The 24,868-nt window shown below is 42.7% G+C and overlaps 1 protein-coding gene and 1 pseudogene across 1 annotated transcript in view; one reads left to right on the forward strand and one right to left on the reverse strand.

Annotated features, from left to right (window-relative positions):
* The window catches only part of LOC101434497 (cilia- and flagella-associated protein 221-like), a 220,772-nt pseudogene that overhangs the window by 15,705 nt on the left and 180,199 nt on the right, over window positions 1-24,868 (forward strand).
* LOC101427756 (cilia- and flagella-associated protein 221-like) overlaps window positions 6,107-24,868 on the reverse strand; it is a 94,567-nt gene continuing 75,805 nt past the window's right edge. The window contains exons 20-24 of the mRNA XM_058301133.2: window positions 23,728-23,886; window positions 22,325-22,416; window positions 16,863-16,955; window positions 10,133-10,225; window positions 6,107-6,371 (exon numbers count right to left, since the gene is read on the reverse strand). Coding sequence (XP_058157116.1) covers window positions 6,263-6,371; window positions 10,133-10,225; window positions 16,863-16,955; window positions 22,325-22,416; window positions 23,728-23,886 — 546 coding nt within the window. The 3' untranslated portion in view covers window positions 6,107-6,262. The remainder of the gene's footprint in view (window positions 6,372-10,132; window positions 10,226-16,862; window positions 16,956-22,324; window positions 22,417-23,727; window positions 23,887-24,868) is intronic.

Genomic DNA, 24,868 nt, shown 5'->3' on the forward strand with positions numbered 1-24,868 from the left:
CAACACTGTTGCAACTATCTCTGAACATGGCTCCTCAAGAAATGAAGATTGACTGTCACTGTGGGGCCCAAGGGGAGGGGGGAAATAGATATTGAATAGATGGAACCAAAGTAAATGTGAGGGCAAAGTAAGTGTTTTACAAGAGTACACAAGGATGGATATAAAACATGTAATATTACACCAAAAACATATAGGGGACGACAGACTAATAATGTAAACCTTAATGTAAAAGATAGGATAACTAAAAAATTTAGAAAACTGTATAGCCTAAAGTATAAACCACAATGTAAACACAAGTGTTACCTTGTTTGAAAGCTATTGTCTCAATATCTGTACATCAGTTTCAGTAAATATGATATGAATAAGTTAAAAGATTATCACTGTGGAAGGGAAAAGGTTTTATAATGGACATGTGGGTGTACTGTATATTGTATATATGAATTACTGTGATCTAAGGCTCTTGTGACGAGAAGCTCAATAATTAGGAAAAAAGAATAAAAGATAGGATGTAGAATTTTTCCAAATCAATATGTATTCTATATCTAACCTTTAAACTCATCGCCATATTCCATTTTACTAGTAAAGGAACCTGACATTATATTGGACTTCACTTTTCAGGAAGTTTTGGATCACGGAGTGGCTCAACAATGGCAGCAGAGGAATACTGGTATGGGATGTTATTGACAGGCGATATACAGTTGACAGAGAGTTATACAGGGCATGTGTCCAGGGTACATGGAAATGTTGGATGTACTCATAGTGGAAACAATTAAAAAGAACAGCTGGGGGGGTACTGGGTTCCTGGCGGGGGGGAGGGGGCTCTGTCATGGTCCCTAGGGGAGCAGCGGCAGTCCCCCAGGTGCAACGGTAAGGACCAGGAAGGAATGAGGGTCCAACAGTAAGCCCCTGATACTAATGACTATGCTTGTAAGCCTATACACCTGAAATAAGAACAAGGTCTAGAGTAGCACTGTGCCTAAGAGTTCCCTCCTGACAGCTTCCGTGTTACTCAAATGTGGCCAGTCTCGAAGCCAAACTCAGCATGCAAATGCACTGCCTTCCCCCCAGTGTGGGACATGACACCCGGGAATGAGCCTCCCTGGCACCGAGGGATCACTACCAAGTACCAACTGATGACGTAAATAGAAAATGACCTTGAAGTAAAGGTCCAATGCGGACCAGCAGAATATCCATGTCTACATATAATAACAGGAGTTAAAAATGTTGTTTGACCTAAAGTAAGGGGGAAATGGAAAGGACAAATGAGTTTATATGGCTATGAGTCTCTGAAAAAAAGTCTGGAGGTTATCAGAAGGATTGTCCTTATGTACACCTGAGCAGAGTCTCAGAGACAGATAAAGTAGATACAACCCCAGGTATTGGTCCTTTTGAGGGCTAAAGAGACCCACAGGTTCTATGGTCATGGCAGATGGGGTTCACTGCCATGTCAGTTGGCCCTTCTTTGGAGCTGTGTTTCTGCATGATGGAGCCGGACTCAGATATGATCTCTTTTCACAAGCCTTTCATGCTACTTTACTGGAATTGTAGTTGGTGCTGGGGTTTAACATGTATCTAGGAGATTTGAATCTCTGGACTGACAATATGATAGCCAGGCCCTGAGACTCAACAGACTTCAGCTCCTACACTCTGATTAATAGGACTTACCCCACTCAGCTAACATGGAGGTGAAGAATGTCAACCACCACACCATGGAGCCTAGAGTGCCTACAACTGAAAGCAGCAGGATTGCATCCAGTATCCATGGGGAATCTAAGTCCCCTCTTGACATACATGTGGAATGGACACAACCATGCCAAGGGCCACAGGAAGGAGGAATACAGTAAGTATTAGAGTGGACTTAATGATATTCTATTCATGAACTATTGTGGTTAATAGTCGAGAAAATGTGGCCATGGTGGCTGCTGGGGGTGGGGAATGGGAGGAAGAGATGAGATGTGGAAGCATTTTCGGGACTTGGAGTTGTCCTGGGTGGTGCTGCAGGGACAATTGCCGGACATTGTATGTCCTCCCATGGCCCACTGGATGGAATGTGGGAGAGTGTGGGCTATGATGTGGACCACAGGCCATGGGGTGCAGCGATGCCCAGAGATGTACTCACCAGATGCAATGGATTTGTCATGATGATGGGGGAGAGTGTTACTGTGGGGGGATTGGTGGGTTGGGGGCAGTGGGGGTGAATGGGGACCTCATATTTTTTTAATGTAATCTTTTTTTAAAAATGAACAAATTGAGTAGAATTTGAAAAAAAAGAAAAAAGAAATTAAGAAACCCATGACTGGAAAATAATATCCACTAGTCATATAACTGCCAAAGTCCACATGTTGAGACTAAAGGACTAATAAATATTCACCAGTGTAGGCAACCCACGTGAATAGACATTTGAGGGAGTCCTGGGTCCCAGGGCCTGGCTCCTCCTCCTCAGGGGAAACTCAGCCCCCGCATGCCCCAGGACAGAAGTCAAAATGGAACAGATCCCCCGCAGGGGCATACTGTACAGCTGCTGTCTTAGAATGTCATTTTCCCCAGACCCCATTTATGTGCTTCAGGTGACCTTAGCAGAAACTCTGTTATGAAATGACTTTGTTTTGAGGTCCTCTATTTTCCCCGAATCTTGGCAGAGCACTCCCTTCATTCTCTGGACCACCACCACCAGAGAATCTCTCCTGTCCATCAGTCCCAATGTAGCCCACGCCCGGCACTGCGCCAAGTGCATCCTTTGATCTTGCTCTCTGACTGACCCTGCCCTTCAGAAGCTGGGCTGGAACAACGTTTTATTAATAACAACCAAAATACACAGATGTGTAGTAGGCGTAGTAAAAGATGCTCCAGATTACCAGATAAATGGGAATTAAAACCACAATTACGTACACTACTGGTATTTATGTTATCTGTCATTTAATATAACTGCCTATCAACCTACAAACCACAGTGCATACACATGATGGAATATTATGCAGTGGTAAGAAGAAATGAAGTCGTCTAACATATGACACCATGGATGAACCTGGAGGACATTCTGTTGAGTGAAGCAAGCCAGACACAAAAGGACAAATACTGTATGATTATGCTCTTATGAAGTAAATCTAGTGTGTAAACTCATGGGCCAAAAACTAGAATATGGGTCATCAGAAAATAGTATGAGGTTAGAGAATGGAAAGCTGAGGGTAAGCTGTATAGAACTGGTAAAAGACTGTTACTTTTTGGAAGTAAATAGAAGTAAACAGAAAAGGTGAAAGGACAACACAGTATGTAACTGGTAGTGCTATTATGTGGGTATGACCATGGTTGAAAGGGAAAGTCTAAGGTCAGAAGGAAAGCTAAAACATGTGACATGGGACTGTACAGCATAGTAAAACCTCAAGTGAAATACAAATGTGAGTAGTATCACATATATAAGGCTGTTTTTCTTTGACTCAATAAATGTATGTTAATCCTATAAGATGTTACTATCAGGCCAAAAAAAACCATATTATGCTAAATGAAAGAAACCAGATATAAAGTACTATGTACTGTATGATTCCATTTATATAATGTGTAAATACAAATCAATTAATAAGGTTACTGGATATGTAGGGCTGGGGGAGGCTTGAAGGATTGAGAGGTGACTGCTAAGGAAAGGGGTACTGAGTTTTTCTTTTCGGAGTAATGAAATTCTTGTAAAAATTTTTGTAGTGATGAATGCACAGCACTGGGATTATAATAAAAGCCACTGATAGCACACTTTGGATAGATTCATGGTATGTGAAAATATCTCAATAAAACTGCTTTTACAAGAATGATGTAGGATGATGGGTGATAAATTTTAAGCCCATTATCATTGAAGCTGATGTTGGACTTGGAACAGCCATGGGGGTCTCTGAGCCCCTCCTGTGCAGGCTCTCCCTTCTGCTTCAGTACCTGCTATGAGCACTAGGTCTACCAGGCTCCAGGCAAGGACTGGCTGGCTGTCATCCACAGTGAAAATGACAGAAGTCCTGGGAAGACAGTGAAGAGCTGCCTGAACTCCTCTAGGGACTTTCTGCATCTGCTAATGCACAACCTGAAATCTGATGCCAGAGCCCTGTATTTCTGAGTAAAAGTCAGAGTGAGGGGAAGGCCCTGTGCCCCTGGACAGAACCTCTCCTGCAGGGCAGTCGGGAGAGGGCGCTCACGACCTAACCTGGGCCTGGGCTCAGGTCCCTGGTCTGGAGCAGCTAGAGGGAGGTTAGGGGCTGCTTTCCTGCCAGGCTCTACAGTTTCCCTGGGGAAACTCTCTGGGCTCCCACTGAATTCCTGAAATAGGAAAGTGCCACTGCACTCTCAGGAAACATTTCCCCATGTCCCCAGAGCAGAGTGCCCCTTAGGAAGGCAGCGATGGTTCTGCCAGGATCTCAGTTCTGAGCAGCTCAGGGCAGCCCGGTGAGCCTTGAAATCGAACTCAGGGCACAGGCCTCAGTGGGATTCTGATGAGGACACTTTTGGGGATTTGGGTGAGAGCCAATAGGAAGCTACATTAGGATCAGTAGCCTCTAAATCCTAATAGAATTGCACATCTGATTCTCGTCCTCAAAGAAAAGTGCACACCTCAGGCTCGGAACTGGTCTGGTTGGTTGTCCTTTCTACTCCTAGTCCACCTTCTTTCTCCCAGTTCAGCAAGGCAATTGGGATGTCTTGAGTCAGTCTGCCCCACCAAAGGAGTCCCATGTCCTACTGAATGGGTCTCAGTATCACTCCCACACTCAGTCCTTGACTGGGTTGTCTTTCATGGGCACAAACAAGGTGATGTTTTCAGAGAACAGCAGCTGGGTGCTTGGTCCATTAGGTCCCTGGACCCTCGGCTCCTCCACCCCAGCAGACACCAGAAGGCCTCTTTCTGGGGAGGGGTGAAGTGTGCAGGCCCATCCTGGGCCCTGCCCAGGGCCTGGCACGCCCAGGGCAGCCTGCTGTGAGCCTCAAACCCTACAACCCTCCTTGCTGCTCATTTCCTTCCTCCCTTCCCCACTGGCGCCCTTCCTCCCACCACTGATCAGTAGAAAAACTATATAGGACACCCAGGCAAATTAGAATTTCAGGTAAATAAGTGATCTATTGTGCAATATGTCTTAAATATTGGCAAAGGACAAGCTAAAATTTATTTCTTGTTTATCTGAAATTCAGAGTCAGCTGGGCATCCAGGGCTGATCTGGCATTCCTGGAGCTGAGCAGGGGCCACTGGGGTCTGCATCTCAGGGTCTGGAGCTCCCCGCCCCCTTCTCCCTCCCACCTCCCCCCCAAGGGCCTTTCCTACCGCCTACTGCAGGTGGGATCCAGACCACTGCAATAAAGTAAGTACCACAAAAAAGCCAGTCACATGAATTTTTTTGGTTTCTTAGGGCCTATAAGAGTTACGTTCACACTATACTGTAGGCTATTAAGTGTGCAATAGCATTACATACATAAAACAATGTGACTGCATTAATTGAAATGAGATGAGGGATGAGCAGATGCTGTTGCAAAAATGGCACCTATAGACTTCATCAAGGCCAAAAATCATCAGTTTGTGAAAAACAAAACAAAACAAAACACAGTTATCTCCAAAATGCAAGAAAACAAGGCCCACCTGTACGTGGTGCATAATTGAATCAGGGAAACTTGTATTTTGATGTTGGACATCTAGGCTCTAAAACTAGTCAACAAATGCCTTTGATAGAGTGAAGCTGTTGTGTGGTATTTGTCGCAGCAGCCCAGTGATTTCTGACACTCCCAAATCAGCCTAAAAGCTCCAGCTGCCTCACCATGTCCCCCACTTCCAGTACCCCTCACCGGTGTCTGCCACAGGAATGGCTACTATGTCCATGCCAACTCTGTCCTTTCTGGGAGTGGATGCCACCCAAGCCAGCTAATGCTCAGGGAGCTGAGGGGCCCAGTTCCCCACAGAGTGGGGAGGGCGCCTTCCTTCCCCCACCCACCTACCCCTGGACCCTGGGCACTGCACCTGCCATGACTCTCAGGGGACAGCTGTCAGCATCTGGCTTCAGTCACTAGTTAGGGCAGCTCACACCTCACAAAAACTTGATCCCAGCACTAAATCTTGTGCATAGAAACTTCAAATACTATTACCATCCATACGACCTTTATTTTTTCAAAAGAAGAAGTTATAACTGGAAAACTACATCACTCACGGTTCAATTTTTTTCTCTAGGAATTTTAATTCCCAAATGGACACAAAGGAACATGGGGTCCCACAGAAAGTGAACAAGGGGAACCAAGCTATGGGTGATGGTTATTCTAGAATCAGGTATGGGTTGAGGGCTTTTAACCGCAGATTCTTCATCTCCTCAGGCACCTTTTCTCTAGCCTTCTCTGGTTGCTGTGCTTGGTCTTTCACTTCTCTAAATAGGAAAAAAATGAAAAGGACATGTGAGGACAGTAAGTCACGCAAGCCACCCAGCACTGACAGTGACATCCCAGTCATATTTGGTGGAACGTTTTAAAAACAAGGCTTTACATGGTATTTTGTGATCATTTAGCTACCAGTTAAAGTCTCAGCTTGTGAGTGATATGAATCTGGGATCAACCTCCCTGCACCGAGGTCTTAGCCTCCCCAAGTTCCCTAAATGTTCAGAGCCTCCATTTCCTGAGAGGGGTGGGAGCTCCGTGGAGATAACAAACACTCTCTCAAGTTCATTACAGTCATCAGGAGAGAGCAGGTGATTCTTTGCATCCATGAAAATAAATATTTGCCAGAAACCAAATGGACAGCAGTCTTCATGGGGAGATGGAAGGCGACGTGTGCTGTGTGTTCCTTGTGACTGTCCCTGTCTGTTCAGCTCTGGTGCATGTACCTGACTAAAGGAAGGGCTTCTGTTGGCTTCTGGCTGAGGCTGATGGAGGTGAGGAAGGTGAACATGTAAGGACAGAGAAGACAAAAATGAACATGGGATATAAGGCTCATCTTGAGCTGAAGAGAATTTCCAAACCAAAGGAGTTTTGAAAATGGTCTATGGGATATCAGCCCATTAGAATACTACACAGCCAATCAAATGAGAATTATGTTGACAACTTTGACATGTGGGGAAAATGTATGTGAGCTTTATCTGCAAAACAGGTGAATTCAAAATACCAAGGATACATTGATTTCAAATGTATGCAATGCATGCCTACTTTGAAAAACTGGAAGTTAATCTGATGTACAGAATATGTTAGTTTATTGTTTGCTACCTATTTTTTAAGTAAACTGGAAGTTAACTAGTGTTTAGAAAATTTTCAGAGTTTATCATTTGCTAGCTATTTTTTTTTCTTCTTAAGTAGCTAAAATTCATTTTAAAAAAAAGAAAAAGAATGACATACCACTTTGGGCAAATGTATAAAGTAAGAAATTCTATTTCACTTAATAATACTTTGATAATCAAATGGCATTGCACATTAACTCAGTAGCATAAAGAGTAAAAAATCATCTTAAAGTACAAAAGAGTATATCGGTATTGGATATTAGCCTGATCATTGGGCAAACCATTCTATGTCCTGGGGTAATTTTTGAAATTTAAAAAAAAAAAATATATATATATATATATATATATATATATATATATATATATATATATATATATATATGACACTCTTAGCCAACTATTTACTTGAAACAGAATGCAAAGGGCATCTGGGAGTTGAGTGTCACAGGATATTTTATAGTGGTCATTAACTGATCAAAGCAGGCACTCACTGAATTTCCATTTAAAATTTTCATCCTTAAACTCTCTTACTAAAAACTTGCAACTTCCTTTTGGAGACCTGTGGGTTGCTGCAGGCCTTGAAATGATCACAAACAAACCAAAGACTCCCACACTCCTAAGACATGTGGGCATTCCTTTCAGAAAAGATAGGACCCAAAACACCTTAAACTAAGTTAGAAGATAAGCTGAGAAAAGAACTTTGCAACATACCTAGAAAGGGTAGAGACCTTTAATATATGAGGGACTCACAAGTAAATGAAAGATAATGTTAAATAGGCAAAAAGATGAACAGTCCCCTCACAAAAGATGAAAAAACAGTTGATAAGCAGAGAATATTTTAATATCACTAGTAAGTGAAGAAACGAAAATGAAGACAAGGGGATGGCCTTTAAAAAGATCATCTTGGTAAAAATGAAGCGAACAAAGAAAAGGACAGTGTCCTGTTGTGCAGGGTATTTGGAGACAGGTGCCCTTGACCTCTGCTGGTGGGAGGTATGTGGAAGGACTTTCTGAATGGTAATTTAGCAACAAAATTACCTTAAAATGCATCCACAAACATTGCATTTATGTTTCTAGGAGTTTCTCCTAAGGAAACATTCTGATATTTTGCAGGTGATTCTGGCACAAGAACGTTGGCTGCAGCAAAATATTGGAAAGAGTCTACGTGTCCAACAATAGGCGTTGGATAAATATATCAAGGCACATCTACCCAATGAAATAGGAAATATGTTTATCAGTGCATATTTATGATATATTGTTTAATAAAAATACAGAAAACAAAATACGTAGAGCATGATTTAATTGTTGTTAAAAACTCTTTATATGTGTATACATATGTATACAGAAAGGTTTGGGAGGCCATATATCAAAATGTAAAGTCACCACCCCTTGGTGATTAGATAATGTTTTTGTTTTATTCTTCATATTTTTCTGTATATTCTTAGTTTTAAAATACAAATGATAATAAATAAAAGAAAATGTATTTTCTTTTAAAAAGATAGTTTTAAAAGATTATACCCACAATTTAAAACTTATAAACCAAATGAACTATGGGTGGTTATTTACATCACAAAAGGATTCTTAAAAAACGGATATGTTTATGACTGTGACGATGTACATTGGAAAGACAAACAACATACTAGATGCTCCTCACTTGACCTGTGAGATAGATTTTTTTTCGGAGGGGGTTGTTTATAGTATGGGTTTATTTGTTCTGCACTGGCCAGGTGACAGTGAACACAACATTTACAGAATAAGAAGAAGATACTAGAACCTTCCTTACTTTGCTGAAAGGGACTAAACAAGAGGTGCTGGGGGGCACATTCAGGGGAACTCAAAGAGCTAAATGAGGGATAGGGGAGATGGTTTACTAGCTGAAGTGTTCCTGTATTCTGAAAATAAAATTGCCCTTCTCAGCCAACGTTTAGCAAAGTGGCAGATTCGTAACTCCAGTGTAGAGGGCTGAACATGCCAACAGAGCAAACAGAAGCCTTAAGGAAATACCTCCAATTAAAAACCTAATTCCACCAGTGGAAACTTTCAGTGCTCTGTTTCATGCCCTAGAAGTCTAACTCTGGGTAAGGTTGGGATGTGGGGGGAGCTTTGGACACACGGGAGAACATCTGGGAATACCTTGGTTGCACATTGGAATCACCTGGGGAGACATACAAAACCCTGGCACCTGGGTCTCAACAACTAGAGGTTCTGATTCCATTAGGCTGAAGTACTGTCTGGGTAATGGAGTTTGTAAAGCAATTTTATTGAGCTATATGCACGCACCATACAGTCCATCCAAAGTGGACAGTGGCTCTCAGTATAATCACAGAGTTGTGCATTCATCATCACAATCAAGTTTTAGAACTTTTTCATTACTTCAGAGAGAAAAACCCAGTACCCTTTAGCAGTTACCTCTCAATCCCTCTATTCTTCCCCAGCCCTACACAACCACTAATCTAATTTCATCTCTGGAGTCAGATTTTATTATCTGCATTTTTTTTTCAGGTGAGGAAAGAGGCCCAGAGACAATAAGCAATTTGGCTCAAGACCTCACACGTGATAACCTGTGATAACCAGTGGTGCTGGGATTCGGCCCCAGGTCTCACCTGGCTCTAGAGAGCCCAGGGCCCTTACACTGAATAAAATGCAATCAGCTGTTGAGAAGAAACAGACACATCTCTGAAATCAAATGATAAGCAAATAGAAAAACTGGATTCCGTCTTTAAAGTTCACTTGCCAACAACATTTAAGGGAGTGCATGTATGCAAAATAAAGCCCACATCAAAATAATGAAGGCCTTAGAAACATGTCTCTTACTAAAGCCTGAGATATTTAGATTCAGCTATGATAACAGTACCGTACTTTATGCAGGACAAATTTTACCCAGTGCAACATCTGATTATGGCATTAAAACGTCCACTTACTTCTTCTTGTTGTCCTTGCGGTCTAACATAGGGAATTCCACTTGGATCATTTCTGGAGTCAACATAATATTTACATCCCGTTCACAAAGCTCACTGAAAAGTAATAAGATGTTTAGCCGGAACTGTTTCACCTTTCCAAAGGAAAAATAGAAGGAATATGCCATCATTTAAGAGTTACACAATTCTTGTGGCTTTCCACATTGATTCCATCTACCTTTTTAAAAAAATTTGTTGACGTATATCACTCTTACATAAACATACATAAACAATAAGTGTATAGTAATAGTTGTAAACTTATAAAACAAGCATACATAATAATGTCATACAGGGCTCACATACCTCACCTCACCCTACCACCAATACCTTGCATTGTTGTGAAACATTTTTAACTATTGATTAAAGAGCATCCTCAAAATATTACTACTAACCAAATATCTTACATTTGGTATATTCGCCCCCCCAGCCTATTATTATTACTATATCATTTATACATGAACATACATAAACAATAAGTGCATAGTAAAAGTTGTAAACTTACAAAGGAAAACATGCCTAACATCATTCAGGTGTCCCATACATCAGTCCACCACCAAACTTTGCATTGTTGTGAGACATTTGTTTCAAATTACAAGAGAATATTGTCAAAATCTTACTACAGACTATAGCCCTTATATCTTTTTTTTTTAAGATTTATTTATTCATCCCTCTCCCCACCTCCCTCCCCGCTGTCTGCTTTCTGTGTCCATTCGCTGTGTGTTCATCTGTGTCTGCTTGTATTCTCATTAGGCACTTCTGGCAACTGATCCTGGGACCTTCCAGAGTGGGAGAGAGGCGATCATTCTCTTGTGCCACCTCAGCTCCCTGATCTGCTGTGTCTCTTACTGTCTATCCTCTGTGTCTTTTTTTGTTGCATCATCTTGCCACACCAGCTCTCCATGTGGGCCAGCACTCCTTTGCGGGACAGCATACCTGCAAGGGGCAGGCTATGTGCAGGCCAGCACTCCACGTGGGCCAGCTCACCACACGGCCAGCTTTCCTTCACCAGGAGGCCCAGGGCATCGAACCCCGGACCTCCAATATGGTAGACAGGAGCCCAAGTGATTGAGCCACATCTGCTTCCCTATAATCCTTATCTTAAATTTGGTGAATTTTCCCTCCAGGCATCCCTATTATTATTTTTAAAATATACTTTTATGATACAAGATATAAACTTAAAAACAATCATGCACATGTAAAGAATTCCCAAATAACCTCCCTCTATCAATACACTATACTATGGTAGAACATTTGTTACCAATTATGAGATATCTTCAGACTATTAGCAGGTCCATAATGTACATCTGTCACACATTTTCTATACTCCACCACTATCAGTACAGTACATCTTCGGCATAGATGCATGAATATTATATTATTACTGTTATTCACAATCATAGGTCACACCAGTTCTGTTTTCTCATGCTTCTCCACATTCACACCACCCTTTGATATTGATGTACATCTGCTCTAGCTCACAAAGGACACTCTTGCATCTGTACTATCAACCACAATTCTCATCCACCTCTGGGTTTACTGTGTTAAGTCATTCTTTAGATTATATTCTAGCATTCTTTCATTTGACATTTACATCCCTAGAATACCCTTTTCAGCCATATTCCCATTTATAAACCAGCTGTAACTATCATGTGTTACCATCCACTCTATACATTTCCACCCTTTTACAGTAAAGTTAGTTAAAACTTCTATATACCTTATACATCAGGAGTTCATCGCAGTCTTTCTCTTATCTCCTTTAACAATCCACCACCTACCACCAGGTCGTGAACATATTTTCTTTTATTTTTTTCTAGAAGCTTTATGGTTCTTACTTTTATACTTAGGTTTTTGATCCATTTTGACTTAATTTTGGGGTAAGGTGTGAGATAGGCGTCCTTTTTTCCTTCTTTTGGCTATGGATATTCAGTTCCCTTGGGGCCATTTGTGGAATGGACTGTTCTGCCAAAGCTCGGTAGGTTTGACAGGCTTGTCAAAAATCACTTGACCATAGATGTGAGAGTCTGTTTCTGAGCCATCAATTTTGTTCTATTGATCTGTGTGTCTGTCTTTATGCTAGTACCATGCTGTTTTTACCGCTGCAGCTATGTAATATGATTTAAAAGCTGAAAGTGAGAGTCCTCCAACTCGGTTTTTCCTTTTTCAGCTGTTTCTGGCTATTCAGTACACCTTACCCTTCCAAATAAATTTGATAAGCATGCTTTCAATTTTTTTTAAATGCCAGTGAAATTTTAATTGGGATTGCATTTAATCTATATATCAATTTGAGTAGCACTGACACCTTAATGATATTTAGTCTTCCAATCTGTGAGCATGGAATGTTCTTCCAATTATTTAGGTCTTTTAAAATTTCTTTTAACAATGAGTTGTAATTTTCTGTCATATTTTTTCTGTCATATTTATTTCCACCATTCTTTTGACACTTTGTTACTTTTATTGTTATAATCTTTATTACTGTCCTCTCTTCCAAGTCTCTCTATCCTGTCTTATCATTTCAGACTATAGCACACCCTTTGGTATTGTCTGCAATCTGTTCTCTTGGCTACAAACTCTGTTTCTGTTTATATCTGTGAATATTCTAAATTCACCATCATGTTTGAAAGACAATCTTGCTGGATATAAGACTCTTGGCTGGAAGTTTTTCTCTTGCAGTATCTTAAATATATCATACCACTGCCTTCTTGCCTCCATGGTTTCCAATGAGAAATCAACACTTAATCGTATTGGGTATTCCATATATGTTTTTTTGTTTTGGTTGTCTGTTTCTGTGTCTATTTGCTGCATCTTCTTCTTTGTCCACTTCTGTTGTTGTCAGTGGCACTGGAATCTGTGTTTCTTTTTGTTGAGTCATCTTGTTGTGTCAGCTTTCCGTGTGGTGGTGCCATTCTTAGGCAGGCTGCATTTTCTTTCACACTGGGCAGCTCTCCTTATGGGGCACACTCCTTTTGTGTGGGGCTGCCCTACACAGGGGACACCCCTGCATGGCACAGCACTCCTTGTATGCATCAGCACTGCACATGGGCCAGCTCAACACTGGTCAAGGAGGACCGGGGCTTGAACCATGGACCTCCCATGTGTAGACAGATGCCCTAACCACTGGGCCAAGTCCGCTTCCCCCCTTATATGTTATGCATTGCTTTTCTCTTACTGCTCTCAGAATTCCCTTTGTCTTTGGCATTTGACATTCTGTTTAGTACATGTTTTGGAGTTGGTCTGCACAGATTTATTCCTATGGGAGTACGTTGTGTTTCTTTATCATGGCAATCTGTCTTGCAATAGGGTTGGGAAATTTTCTAACATTATTCTTCCAAATATTCCTTCTGCTCCTTTTCCCTTATCTTCTCCTTCTGACACCCATGACACATATGTTTGCATGTCTCTTGCTGTCATTTAGTCTCAGAAACCCTGTTCAACTTCTTCCTTTCTTTTCTTGATCTGTTCTTTTGTATGTTTGCTTTCAGAGACCATGTCTTCTAGCTCACTGATTCTTTCTTCTGCCTCCTCAAATCTACTGTTATATGCCTCCAATATATTTATTTATTGTGCCATTCATTCCCATAAGATCTGCTATATTTCTACGTATGCTTTCAAATTCCTCTTTGTGATCGCACAGTGTCTTCTTAATATCCTTAATCTCTTTAGCCATCTAATGGAATTTATTAAGGATATTTGTTTGAACATTTATGATAAGTTGTTTCAACTCCTTTGTGTCACCTGGAGGCTTATCTTGTTCTTTTGACTGGGCCATATCTTCCTGTTTCTTGGTATGGATTGTAATTTTTTCTTGGTGTCTCCACATCTGGCTTACTAAATGGATTTATTTCTGTGAGCAATTTCTCTTTTTAGGTTAGTACTTTCTTGCCCTTTCTCCTTTGTAGGTTGTGTTGTAGTAGCTGAGGATTTCATTGATACTGTAATCTGTGGAGGCTGAAGCTACCCACATTTCCCCAGGAACTAGTGATGCTTCTTTCCCCCTTTCTCCTCTACCAGTGATAGGGACAGAGCTACAGCCATATGTAATAATCCAAGTCTTACAGACCAAGACTGTCTGTAGTTGCCTGAAAAGAATGATGAAACGTCATGCTCCTTCCCCTACTACCTGAGCCAGGGATGGAGCTGCAAGTTTGGGCAGCAAACTATGTCACAAAGGGCCAAAATGACTATAGTTGCCAGGTAGAATGACATAGACTGGCCCTCCTCATCCCCTGCCAAGGGTAGGGATGGATCCTCTGGAGTGCCCAACAGTCTAATCTCTGTGAGCCAAATGTGCCTGCAGTTGCCTGGAGAGGCTGAGGGAGTACTGTCCCTTCTGCCCCTGGGGGGATGGTAGATTCACAAGTACCCAAGAGTTCAGTCCCTGTAGGATGAAAGTGCCTGCTGTCACCCAGAGAAGCTGAGAATACACCAGTCCCCTTCTATCCTATTAGGGGATGGGGGCGAATCCACAGGCATCAACAGTTGAGTCCATGAAAACCAAAGTTCCTGCCATGCATGGAGAGGCTGAGGAAATACCAGCCCCCACCTATCCTATTGGGGGATGGGGTTGGATACAAGGTACCTAACAGTCCAGTCCATGCTGGCCCAAAGTGCCTGTCATTGCCTGGAAAGGCTGAGGAAACATGCCTCCCTCTTATCCTACTTGGGGGCAGGGCTGGAGCTACAAGTGTCTGACTATTCAGTTTGTGGGGGCCAAAAGCACCTCCAATTACTCCAAGAGGCTAGGGAATCACTGTTCCCTTCTTGCCCTATTGGAACTGGGGTAGAACCACAGATACCCAATAGTTGAGTTCAGGCAGGCCAAAAGCACCTGCATTTGCCCTGAAAGGCTGAGGAAACACCAGACCCCTCCTATCTTAAGAGGGGTGGGAGGTGAAGGTGGAGATGGAATTGAACTCACTCAACAAACCAGTTCATGGGGGCACACAGGGCCTGCAACTGCTTGGAGAGGTTAGGGAATAACAGTTCCCCTCCTATCATATATGAGGCTGGGGATGGAGCTACAGGTGTCTGAGTATACAGTCTGTGGAGGCTGAAAGCACCTGGGGTTGCCTGGAGAGGCTGAAGAAACACCAGCCCTTCCTATCCCATGGGGGTAGAGGGGTGGAGATGGAATCAAAGGTGCTCAACAAACTAGTTCTTGCAGGCCAAAAACACCTGCAGTTGCCCAGCAATGCTGGAACCTTCTTCCCTGCCAGAGGTAGGGCTGGGGCTTTGGCTAGTGCTGCAATATGATCTGGTTAGAAGAAGCCAGTCCTGACAGTTACTGTGATTTTCAACTGTCACTGAGATTTTCAATCAGTCTCTCTTCCCCTCCTGTCGGAGGCAGAGTTAAAATGGTGGCTACAAGCCTCTTTACAACTTGGACAGGCTCAAACTTCAACTGTTCTTAGGATTATACTTCAGCCAGCCAAATTTACTATTCAGTAGATGCAGTTGGTGCCCAACTGTCTCTTCCAACTCTGTTTTGGGGAAATGGAGCTTCCCACTCCAGTCATGGAATACCTCCTGAGGTAGCTTGTGCTGCCAGTGTGGGATGGGCACTGGTTACCACAGTGTGGAATGATCAACTCATGAATCCTCAATGCAGAGAGGCAGTCTTCTCCTTCTATTACTCATGGATGTGTCAGGATGCTCTTCTGGTCTCCTGGCCCCCATGAGGTGCTTTAGATAGCCCTGGGTGACTACTAATGGCTCTGTAGGATGAGCTGACTCTTGAATGCCTTACTCAGTCACCGCTTGCCCTGTCCTTCTAATGTAAATTTTAATGGAAGATGAAGATCTATAAAACTCTAGGCCATGTTGGTTAATTAAACCAGAAAACTTAAACGGATTTTATTCTTGTCTGGAAAACAGAAACCCACTAACAACAGAGCTCTGGAGGCCACCGTTGTGCAATAGGGCAGCCCACAGTAGCAATGGGGAAAGTGCCCTGGTGTAGAAGGATTCTGGGTATTTGTGGAAGGTTGGAGCCAAGAGAAAATGTTGAGAAATGGAGGTGGGGTGTGAGAGAAAGAGAGGGGAACAAAAGTCTTGGCTAAAATATATGAACTTCTCTGAAATGATGTGATGGTAAAATAAATTGCTAACATATTTTTTAAGGGATAAAGCAGAGCTTGAGACCTAGAGGGACTGGCACATGGGGCTGCACAGGGGTTCCAGCTGGAGGCAGGGTACACTGGATACTGGGGAGACATGCACAGAGGTTCTCATGTGGAGAAGCTGCTCCTGGCCAAGGACACACACTCTGCTGGGTTTAGATTTGATTCTCAGATCTGATGCTGAGACTGTAGCTACCAGGTTGAAATGGGGATGAAGCAGGAGATTCAAGGACACAGTTTCACTGCCCATTGGATGCTGATTGGTGAGAGCAAATTTAAGGGTCTTGCTTTCATGGCTATCCAAATCCTACCCCTCTTTCAAGTATTAATCCAAGTCCACATGATCACAGAAGCCTTCAAAACCCATTTATGCCCTCTGAGTTCCCCTCCTTTGAGCTCCTGGAGCACCTAAAGATAAGGAAACTTTTGATCCTACCATGAACTTAGTTACCATCTTACCTAGTTAATGGAATGGCTAGGTGTTGGCCTTATCTTCTTATTTGGCTGTCAAGTGCTCATGACATCTACAATATTTTTGGAAAACAGACCACATGAGAGACCAAAGGAAAAAAAAATACCGTTGGGCTATTTCCAATCTGTCTTCTTCTGGCAGGCCATCCACAATTGCAGGGGCATCTATAGGAAGTATAACTGTATTGAAGGAGTCACAGCTGTGGAGAAATCATACAAGCAGCCAAAGGTAAGTGATCACATTATTAGTTTGGGTGTCTTTATATAATTTTCCCAAAGCATGTTATTTTACACTGGGAGAAGCTACAGTTTCCCTAGAAGGAAGACCTTCTACTGGGGAGGTCCCAGTAGAACCCAAAAAGGACAATTTTCCAGAATTTGGACACAGAATCATAGGATTTTTTACCTGGTAAGGACTAAAATTACATTATTTCTTGGAGAGGGGGGACTGGTAAGTCAGTTTTCATTCATAATAGCTTTTCCCACTTTTATATACTCCCTTCATCATTCTATTCAATGTCAAACCTTCCCTCCCTCTCCCATCCTTACGCATTATTTGGTATTACAAGTTTAGAGCTTTATATAAAAATTCTTGGGTATTAGGACATTAAAGGAATTGAGCTAGGGAGAATAAAAGTATTGTTATTTAAAAGTTGGCCACACACTCACTCTTTGTTTCTACTCCTTCCTTATAAGCCTTTCAAATGATATTAAAAGAATAAAAAAAAAAAAAAAAGAACCTGCAACAGCAAAGAGAAAGGACATCAGTGAAAAAACGTTTCAATAATTTCCAGGAATAATTAATGGATGCTGGGAAGTGAGCTGTCTGAAGCAAAGGAGAGAAGAAAACTGACCTCCTTGCAGATCCCTAAGAGGCAGCAGAAGGCAAGTAAGGCAGCAGATGGGGTGGCAAACGGAATAACTGAAGGCTCCTTGTGAGGACTTATATGTCTTTGAGTTGTCTCTTCTTCTACCCCCTTTGTTTTCTTTTAAATGTTACATTCAAAAAATATGAGGTCCCATACACCCCTCACCCCCCCTACCCCACTGCTCCCACATCAAAACCTCTTTCATCATCGTGGCACATTCACTGCACCTAGTGAATACATTTCGGAGCACTGCTGCACCACATGGACAGTGGTCTACATTGTAGTCTACACTCTTCCCCATTCCACCCAGTAAGCCATAGCAGGACACGCAATGTCCAGCATCTCTCCCTGCAGCACCACCCAGGACAACTCCAAATCCTGAAAATGTGTCCACATCATATCTCTTCTTCCCTCTCCCTAACATCAGCAGCTACCATGGACACTTTCTCCATGTCAATATTACAATTTCTTCCCTTACTAATCACAATAGTTCCCCAGCAGAACACCAGCAAGTGCACTCTAATCCATACTCTATTTCTCCATCCTGTGGACCCTGGGGTGGTTACTTCCAGTCTCTTTGCCTTCTTTTAGTTTTTGTGCAAAAATGTACCAGCTCACTGAGTATGAGACTGGTTGAAAAAAAATATGGAACATAGTTTTCACAGCTGTAAAAAGAATGTGGAATGGGATCTAAGCCCCTTCTCAGATAGAAGGACAATTTGGATCACCATCCCCAAAACCTCATGTTGGGAAATGAATAGTGGACTAAAGTAGACTCATTGTTATTTTCCTATAGACTTGTTATTCTAGCAATGCAGGAACTTTTATCACTGATATAAAGGTAGGGTCCACCAGAGGTTCTGAGAGATAGAAGAGGGAACAATAGGTATAATGTGAGGGCATTTCCAGGACTCTAGAATTGTCCTGCATGACACTACAGTGACAGATACAGCCAACTATATATTTTGTCACAACTTACAAAAATGTGTGGGACAGAGTGAAAACTGTAAACTGCGGTACATGGTTAGCAGCAATACTTCAATATGTATTCATTAATTGTAACAAATGTACCACACCAATTAGTAATATTGTTAATGTGGGAAAATGCATGTGGGGGAGGGAGTGGGGCATATGGGAATCCCTCAATTTTTTTATGTGACATTTACGTAATCCCAAAGCTTCTCTGAAACTAAAAAAAATAATTATTTTAAAAAAGAATGGGGAAGTTCTCTATGAACTGATAGTCATTTTTAAGAGATATTAGTAAGTGAAAAAAGTGTGAAGAACACATATGACGAGTCACATTTAATAAAAAAAAAAAGAGGAGAAATAAGAAAACCTCGTATATTCATAACCGCCTCTGCCAAAGACGAGCTGAAGTATCTCATTAGACCCCCACCATGTCGGTGGGAGTGACTGCAGTCTCTCTTCAGACCCCTTCCGTTGGGAGAACTTCCCAATAAACTTTCTGCCTGCAATCATTAGTCTCTGTGTCCCAATGAGTGCAATTTTATTCTAACAGTGAGTTTTTCAGCAAACAAAATTTACCCAATTTTAAATATCTGAGACCATGTTCCTTTGACTTTACCATGTGTGTGTTAACATGCTCTTTTAAAATTAAAATACTAGTGCCAGTAGTTGTTTCTTGTAAGCTTTTTTAAGAATGTCATTACTTGGGAAGGAAAAATTCTGACAACTATAAGCTAGTTCCCCAATTTCTTTTGGAGATTTCACTGATGTATAAAACCTGAAATTCTGGAAAGTAATGGATTCGATCATTTCTTCAGTTGCTGCTGACTCAGATTTTATGGAAACCCATGCAGACTGAAAAAATTCCCTCTGATTTTATTAAAGAGTAAAGAAAACCAAATGGGCATTTCAGTAACACAAAAATGACTTGGAATAAAGACTGAATACCTACATTGCAAGGCTTAACAACAAATAGGTAACTCTCAGGTGCAGCAGACACAAGGGGAAACACCAAATAAGTGATGGGAAGTAATTTATTCACAAAGTGGCTGCAAAGTTGAAATATCATTAGTGGATTTATAAAGATTTTAAAAAGCAATTATCATTTTTCTTTTGTTACAGTTTCAGGAGGAAAACAAACCACCATGATCTAGAATCTTGCATCCAGTGGACATCGACAACAAGGAAATATATAATTCTATTTTGGTTGTATAATCTATTATATAATTACAATTTATTTTAAACTGAACTGGCCTAACAGAGCCCTCAGGAAAAGAAGCTATAAGTAACAATTCATGGAGAGTGTTCTTTAATTCCTGCAGAATTCATGTTTAATTTTGGTTTCCTTCAAGGGCATTCTGCCTGCAGCAGCCATGGAGATTTTGCCAAGGACACTGCTCTGGGAAAATAAAAAAGGATGTTTCTTCCTAATTCTGGAGACAGTGCTCGCTGCTGTGGTATGCAGGTAGTACATGCTTCTCCCTTTCCTCCTTTTGCTGATTCAGCCTCCTGACTGGACCTAAAATCCACCTCAGTGGAGTTTTCTGATGGCAGGTGGGGTTACTACACCAAGCACAATAAGGCTGCCTATTAGAGCATATCATCTGGCGGTGACAGTTACTGCAGGGTTTAGTGGGTGGGCATAGGGGTGAGGAGAACAAAGTTGCCAAGTGTGTACCAGGCAAGGAGCTAAAAGCTTCACACACCACCCAGGCCACACAGCTGGTGACACAGTGGTGCAGCATGGGGACAGGACTCTCTGACTCCAAGCTCTGTTCTTTCTACAGTGCCACTGTGTCCCCCATGTTCTGGAAACTTCAGAGTTTAGAAATATGCTAAAATGAAGTACAAGAAGATCCACAGTTCATTTGGGGATGGCAATGGAGTGGGGTGGATGAGGTATAGATGAACTAAGATAAAAGGATCTAGTGATTTGTGCTCCCACCATGTCCTAAATCCTGGGATGGGTGCTTTTTATTGACCTCATTTTAATCTCCAGGCTAGGCAGAGTAGTAGAGGATCACTAAGAAAATAAAAGGGGTAGCACATAAAGAGGCATCTAGAAGCAAGCCTGGGGCTTGAATGATTTGCAGAGAGCTTTTCCTGCTAGATATGAAGTAAGAAATAAAAAGAAGTGATAAAGAGTCACAAACTGGACTCCCAATACCGTGGGTGGGTTGTGGGTAGGGTGAAGTATGGTAGATGGGTGGCATCTGTGGGGTAGCTGCATCCTCTGGAGAGCTTTTTACTCCAACTAAAACTTCCATGTCAAGGCTGAGAAGCCTCCACAACAATTCCAATTCCCATGTCTTACAGAGGAGAGGAATGGGCCCAGAGAGGCTGCTGATGAGCATGCCCAAGGACAGGCAGCTCCTGGAGGCTGGTGGTCATGGTGGTAGGAAAGGGAGGCTGAGAAGTTGGGTTTTTGAGCCAAGATCCAGGACATATCAGTGGTAGGGGGTGGGGTAGGGGTGGCGGTGGGTGGGTAAAGATTCTGGATGCTTCTCCTGTTTGGTGGCAGAGTTCACATTTCCTGAACACTCCTGGGGCCAAGACAGGTGTGATGGATTTAATTATGTGCGCCAATTTAGACAGGTTCTTGGTCTTGATCAGCATTCACATGGGTATGGACCCTCTGTAAATAGATCTCTTGAAGATGGCATTTTAGTTAAGGTGTGGCCCAAATGAAGGAGAGTGGGCCTTAATCCAGATTACTGGAGGCCTTTATAAGCAGGATAGGGAGGAGTCAGAACCAGTAGTCAGCAGAACCCAGAAGAGAAAGGAGAGGACATCACCGTGTGATGACAGAGAGGGAAACAAGCAAAGGCACCCCAAGAACAGCCAGCAGCAGCCCCAGAATGATATAGGTCTTGGGGAGAAAGCCTCGGCTTGCTGACACCTTGATTTGGACTTCTTCTCACCTCAAAACTTTGACCCAACAGATTGCTGTTGCTTAAATCAACCCATTGTGTGGTACTTGTCAAAGCAGCCTGGTAGACTAAGACAACGGGCCTCTGCCCAACTGTGGTGGGAAACCTCATTCCAGATCAAAGGTGTTGAACAAAAGGTGATAGCTGATGGTCATCATTTTGGTATGTCAGCCACATTTGCTGACCAAGAACTTTTTAAAATCTACTTATAAAGACAAGGGGCTAAAGATGTAAATTCAAGGGGTTATTAGCTGAGCAGAGTCCTAAAGACAAAGCATCAGGCTACTTATTTGATATCTTAGGGCTTTGAAGGTAGAAATAAGAAAATTTGCAAAAATATGGTCACCATAATTTCTTCTTTCTTTGGTTCAAGGAATTTATCTCACTTACATGTTCTAGGTTGTATGTGTAGCTGAGCTAGCCATGGGGCATCACAGTTAATGCCAGGTTATGATATGAGAGAGAAGATCCTTTGGAATTGGATATAGGGTGTGTAGATATTTAATCTCAGCAACTGGGGGACACACTGGACTTTTTAAAAATGACTTAATATTTCCAATAAATTATGTGGATCAGCTGTCAACTTTACTTGAGAATTGTCAAATAGCCCCCTGTGACATTCATTTTTTTAAAGGTGTACCTCAAGACAAATTTGAAATATGAAAATCAGTCAATATATCATCAGAGTTCTCAGTGAAGCAATCTTTTCTCATGCCTTAAAAATATAATTTGACATAGCTTCAACATTTAACTTTTCAGGATCACAACCTCTGTGACACAAACAGATGAGCTTCAGCTTACCTCTGGCTCACCTCTGCCTTAGAGGTGTCGGGCAGGGATGAAAGAACCAGGGACTGGAAACTTTTCCAGTGCATTATTCCAGGAATAATGTCCTATAATGAAAACCAGCAGATGACCTCAAGTATAAAGCCACTGTGTGGTGAGGTAAAGGCTAGGAAGAACTTTCATTGCCTTCAGGGCAATGATTCCAGTTTTTCAGTCTGGAAAGTTTAGCTCCAAAATTTTTTATTCCATTAAGTTTAATTTTTCTGAAGCTAAGAGACAACTGCACCAGCAAAGAGCATTAAACAAGACGACACAGAAATAAAATAGGGACAAAGGAGACCTGTTTTCTCCTTCCTTCACACAGTAGGAAGGGATATCTGCTTAAGGGGGGATGGATTTGGCTTTTGTGGTCTGTTTTAGTGATTGCAAATGCAAGGCTAGTGCAATATTCCAGGACGATGGGTAGCTCGTCAAATGGCACTCCGGGCAGGGGGGAGGCGGGCGAGCATATGAAGCATGTGTGCAGATGAAGGAGGGCGCTGCTGGGGACCACCAGCTCAGGGGGGTGTAGGGTGTGTGCTGGGGACTAGAGGGGGGTGTGAATGGAGAGGCAGGCAGGTCACAGAGGTCCTTGTCGGCAAAGTTCACGAGCTTGGAGCTGCTCCTGTGGGCAGCAGGGAGCCACCAAGGGCCTCTGAGCTAGAAAGCAATGCAGCTAAGGGAGCCTTCTGGGGATAGTGACTGTGACAGTGGTCGGCAATGGGGCAGAATGGAGAGGATGGATCCACGTGCACTTGAACAAGCAGACTGCGGGGACCCACTGATGTTTAGACGAGTGAATGAGGGAGAGAGGGCTCAGGGAGACCCAGGTAATCGCCCAAGTGCAGTAATGAACTGAACTTGGGAATTATTGGGTCTGAGTGGCCTGAGTGCACCCACACAAGGGGTGTCCTGGATGGTGGGTTTTCAGGACAGCCCAGTCTCCTGGGGGGAGAAGGACATCTCTGTGCCACCTCCCTTACTGTGTACCTGTCACATCACCACTGTGCCCATTCCTGAGTTTTACATACTTGGCAGTGCCAAAGGAAAGAGGGCATCTGCCCATGGGTTCTTCCCACCTTGGGACCCTCTTTACACGGCTGAAATGGGAACGCAGTGAGCCTCAGGAGTAGCCTTCAAGAGAAAAGCAAGAGAGAATGTTGGGGAAAGGGCAACATGCAGCCCGAGAGGCGGCTATGGGTGGGCAGGAGGCGACAGGGCTGGCAGAGTAGAATGAACGGAAGCCACTGAGGCTGTCGCTCTTGGTGGAGGTTGCAAGCCTTCTTTTCCTCAACCCCAGTGGGGACCTGCTGCCCTCAGGCCCTGCACCTCCCTGCAACCCAGGGCCAGCTCAGCTGGCAGCCCGGTGATGGCTTTACCGTGTGATGGAGAAAGTGCTTTTGGGTGACAGGAATAGTGGAGCCGATGTGGGACTCTTTGGTGAACTCGTACTTGGGGTGAGGGCACAGATGATAATCTATCACAGTTTCCATGTAGGTGAGAGGGTGCATCACAGCAAATAAGCCCGGGCTGGGATTCTACAGAAGAGAGAGGAAGAGAAAGGAAGATTCCTTTTTGTTTACCAGTTTCAGCATTGGGCCAGGACAGTTGCCAGCCAGTGCCTCTGGCTCCCACCAGCACCAACACTCAACTCCAGGTCATCTTGTCAGGGGTAGAGAAGCAGGACAGCAGAGGTGTCTTCAAATTGGCAGGGTTTTTAAATGTCACAGTCATTCATACAGGCCGCTTTTCAGGTTTAAGAGCTTCATTTCATCCTACGTAGATTTACTGAGTCACTTGGAAACAAGTAAAACTGAAATGGCAGCCTACAATGACTTAAGTATTTCTTTTGAAATTTGATGAATTACAGGAAATATGGAAAAAGCCAACTGGCTGAAAAGCAAATAAGCTTCTGGTTTTGAAAACAAAAAGAGCCTCCTTTGTCATTTAATGACTTTGAAAAGGAGAAAAAGGAGAGGATGACATTTGACATATCATATCAGGAAATGTCAATGCTTAACATTGTTTGGGTAATGTTTTTAACCTGGGAAGGCTCCATTTGGATGCAGGGTCAGGTCCTTCAGGAGGTCTGCACCAGATTTTTTGTTGGTATTATTTTATGCAAATTTTTCAGCACAACTGATGGAAGCACGGAGCAATTACATCATAATAGTAAAATATAGAGAATTTTAATAGTCCTCCTGGGGCATGCACAACAAAACACCTATTCCCAAAAAAGCTCTTCTTCCCCTTCCAGTTGTTTAATCACAGATGTTTCAGAACATCTAAGCTAAGATTGTTGTATGATTTTTTAACAATAAAATAGCCACCGACTCCTCGTGGACATCAGAAACCCAACCTCACTGTGAAGAAACTAACCCTCTCCCACTGAAATGAAACAAAACCAAACCAGGGAAGCCTGGGAGCCCCAGGTGCAGGGGCAGGAGTCCTGGTGCAGAGCATGCACCTAGGAGTGGGGTGGGAGTTAAGGAGGCTGGAAAGACCAGGGGATGTTAGTGC

The sequence above is a fragment of the Dasypus novemcinctus genome, chromosome 7 (genome assembly GCF_030445035.2).
Source record: "Dasypus novemcinctus isolate mDasNov1 chromosome 7, mDasNov1.1.hap2, whole genome shotgun sequence".
NCBI classification, from domain to species: Eukaryota; Metazoa; Chordata; class Mammalia; order Cingulata; family Dasypodidae; genus Dasypus; species Dasypus novemcinctus.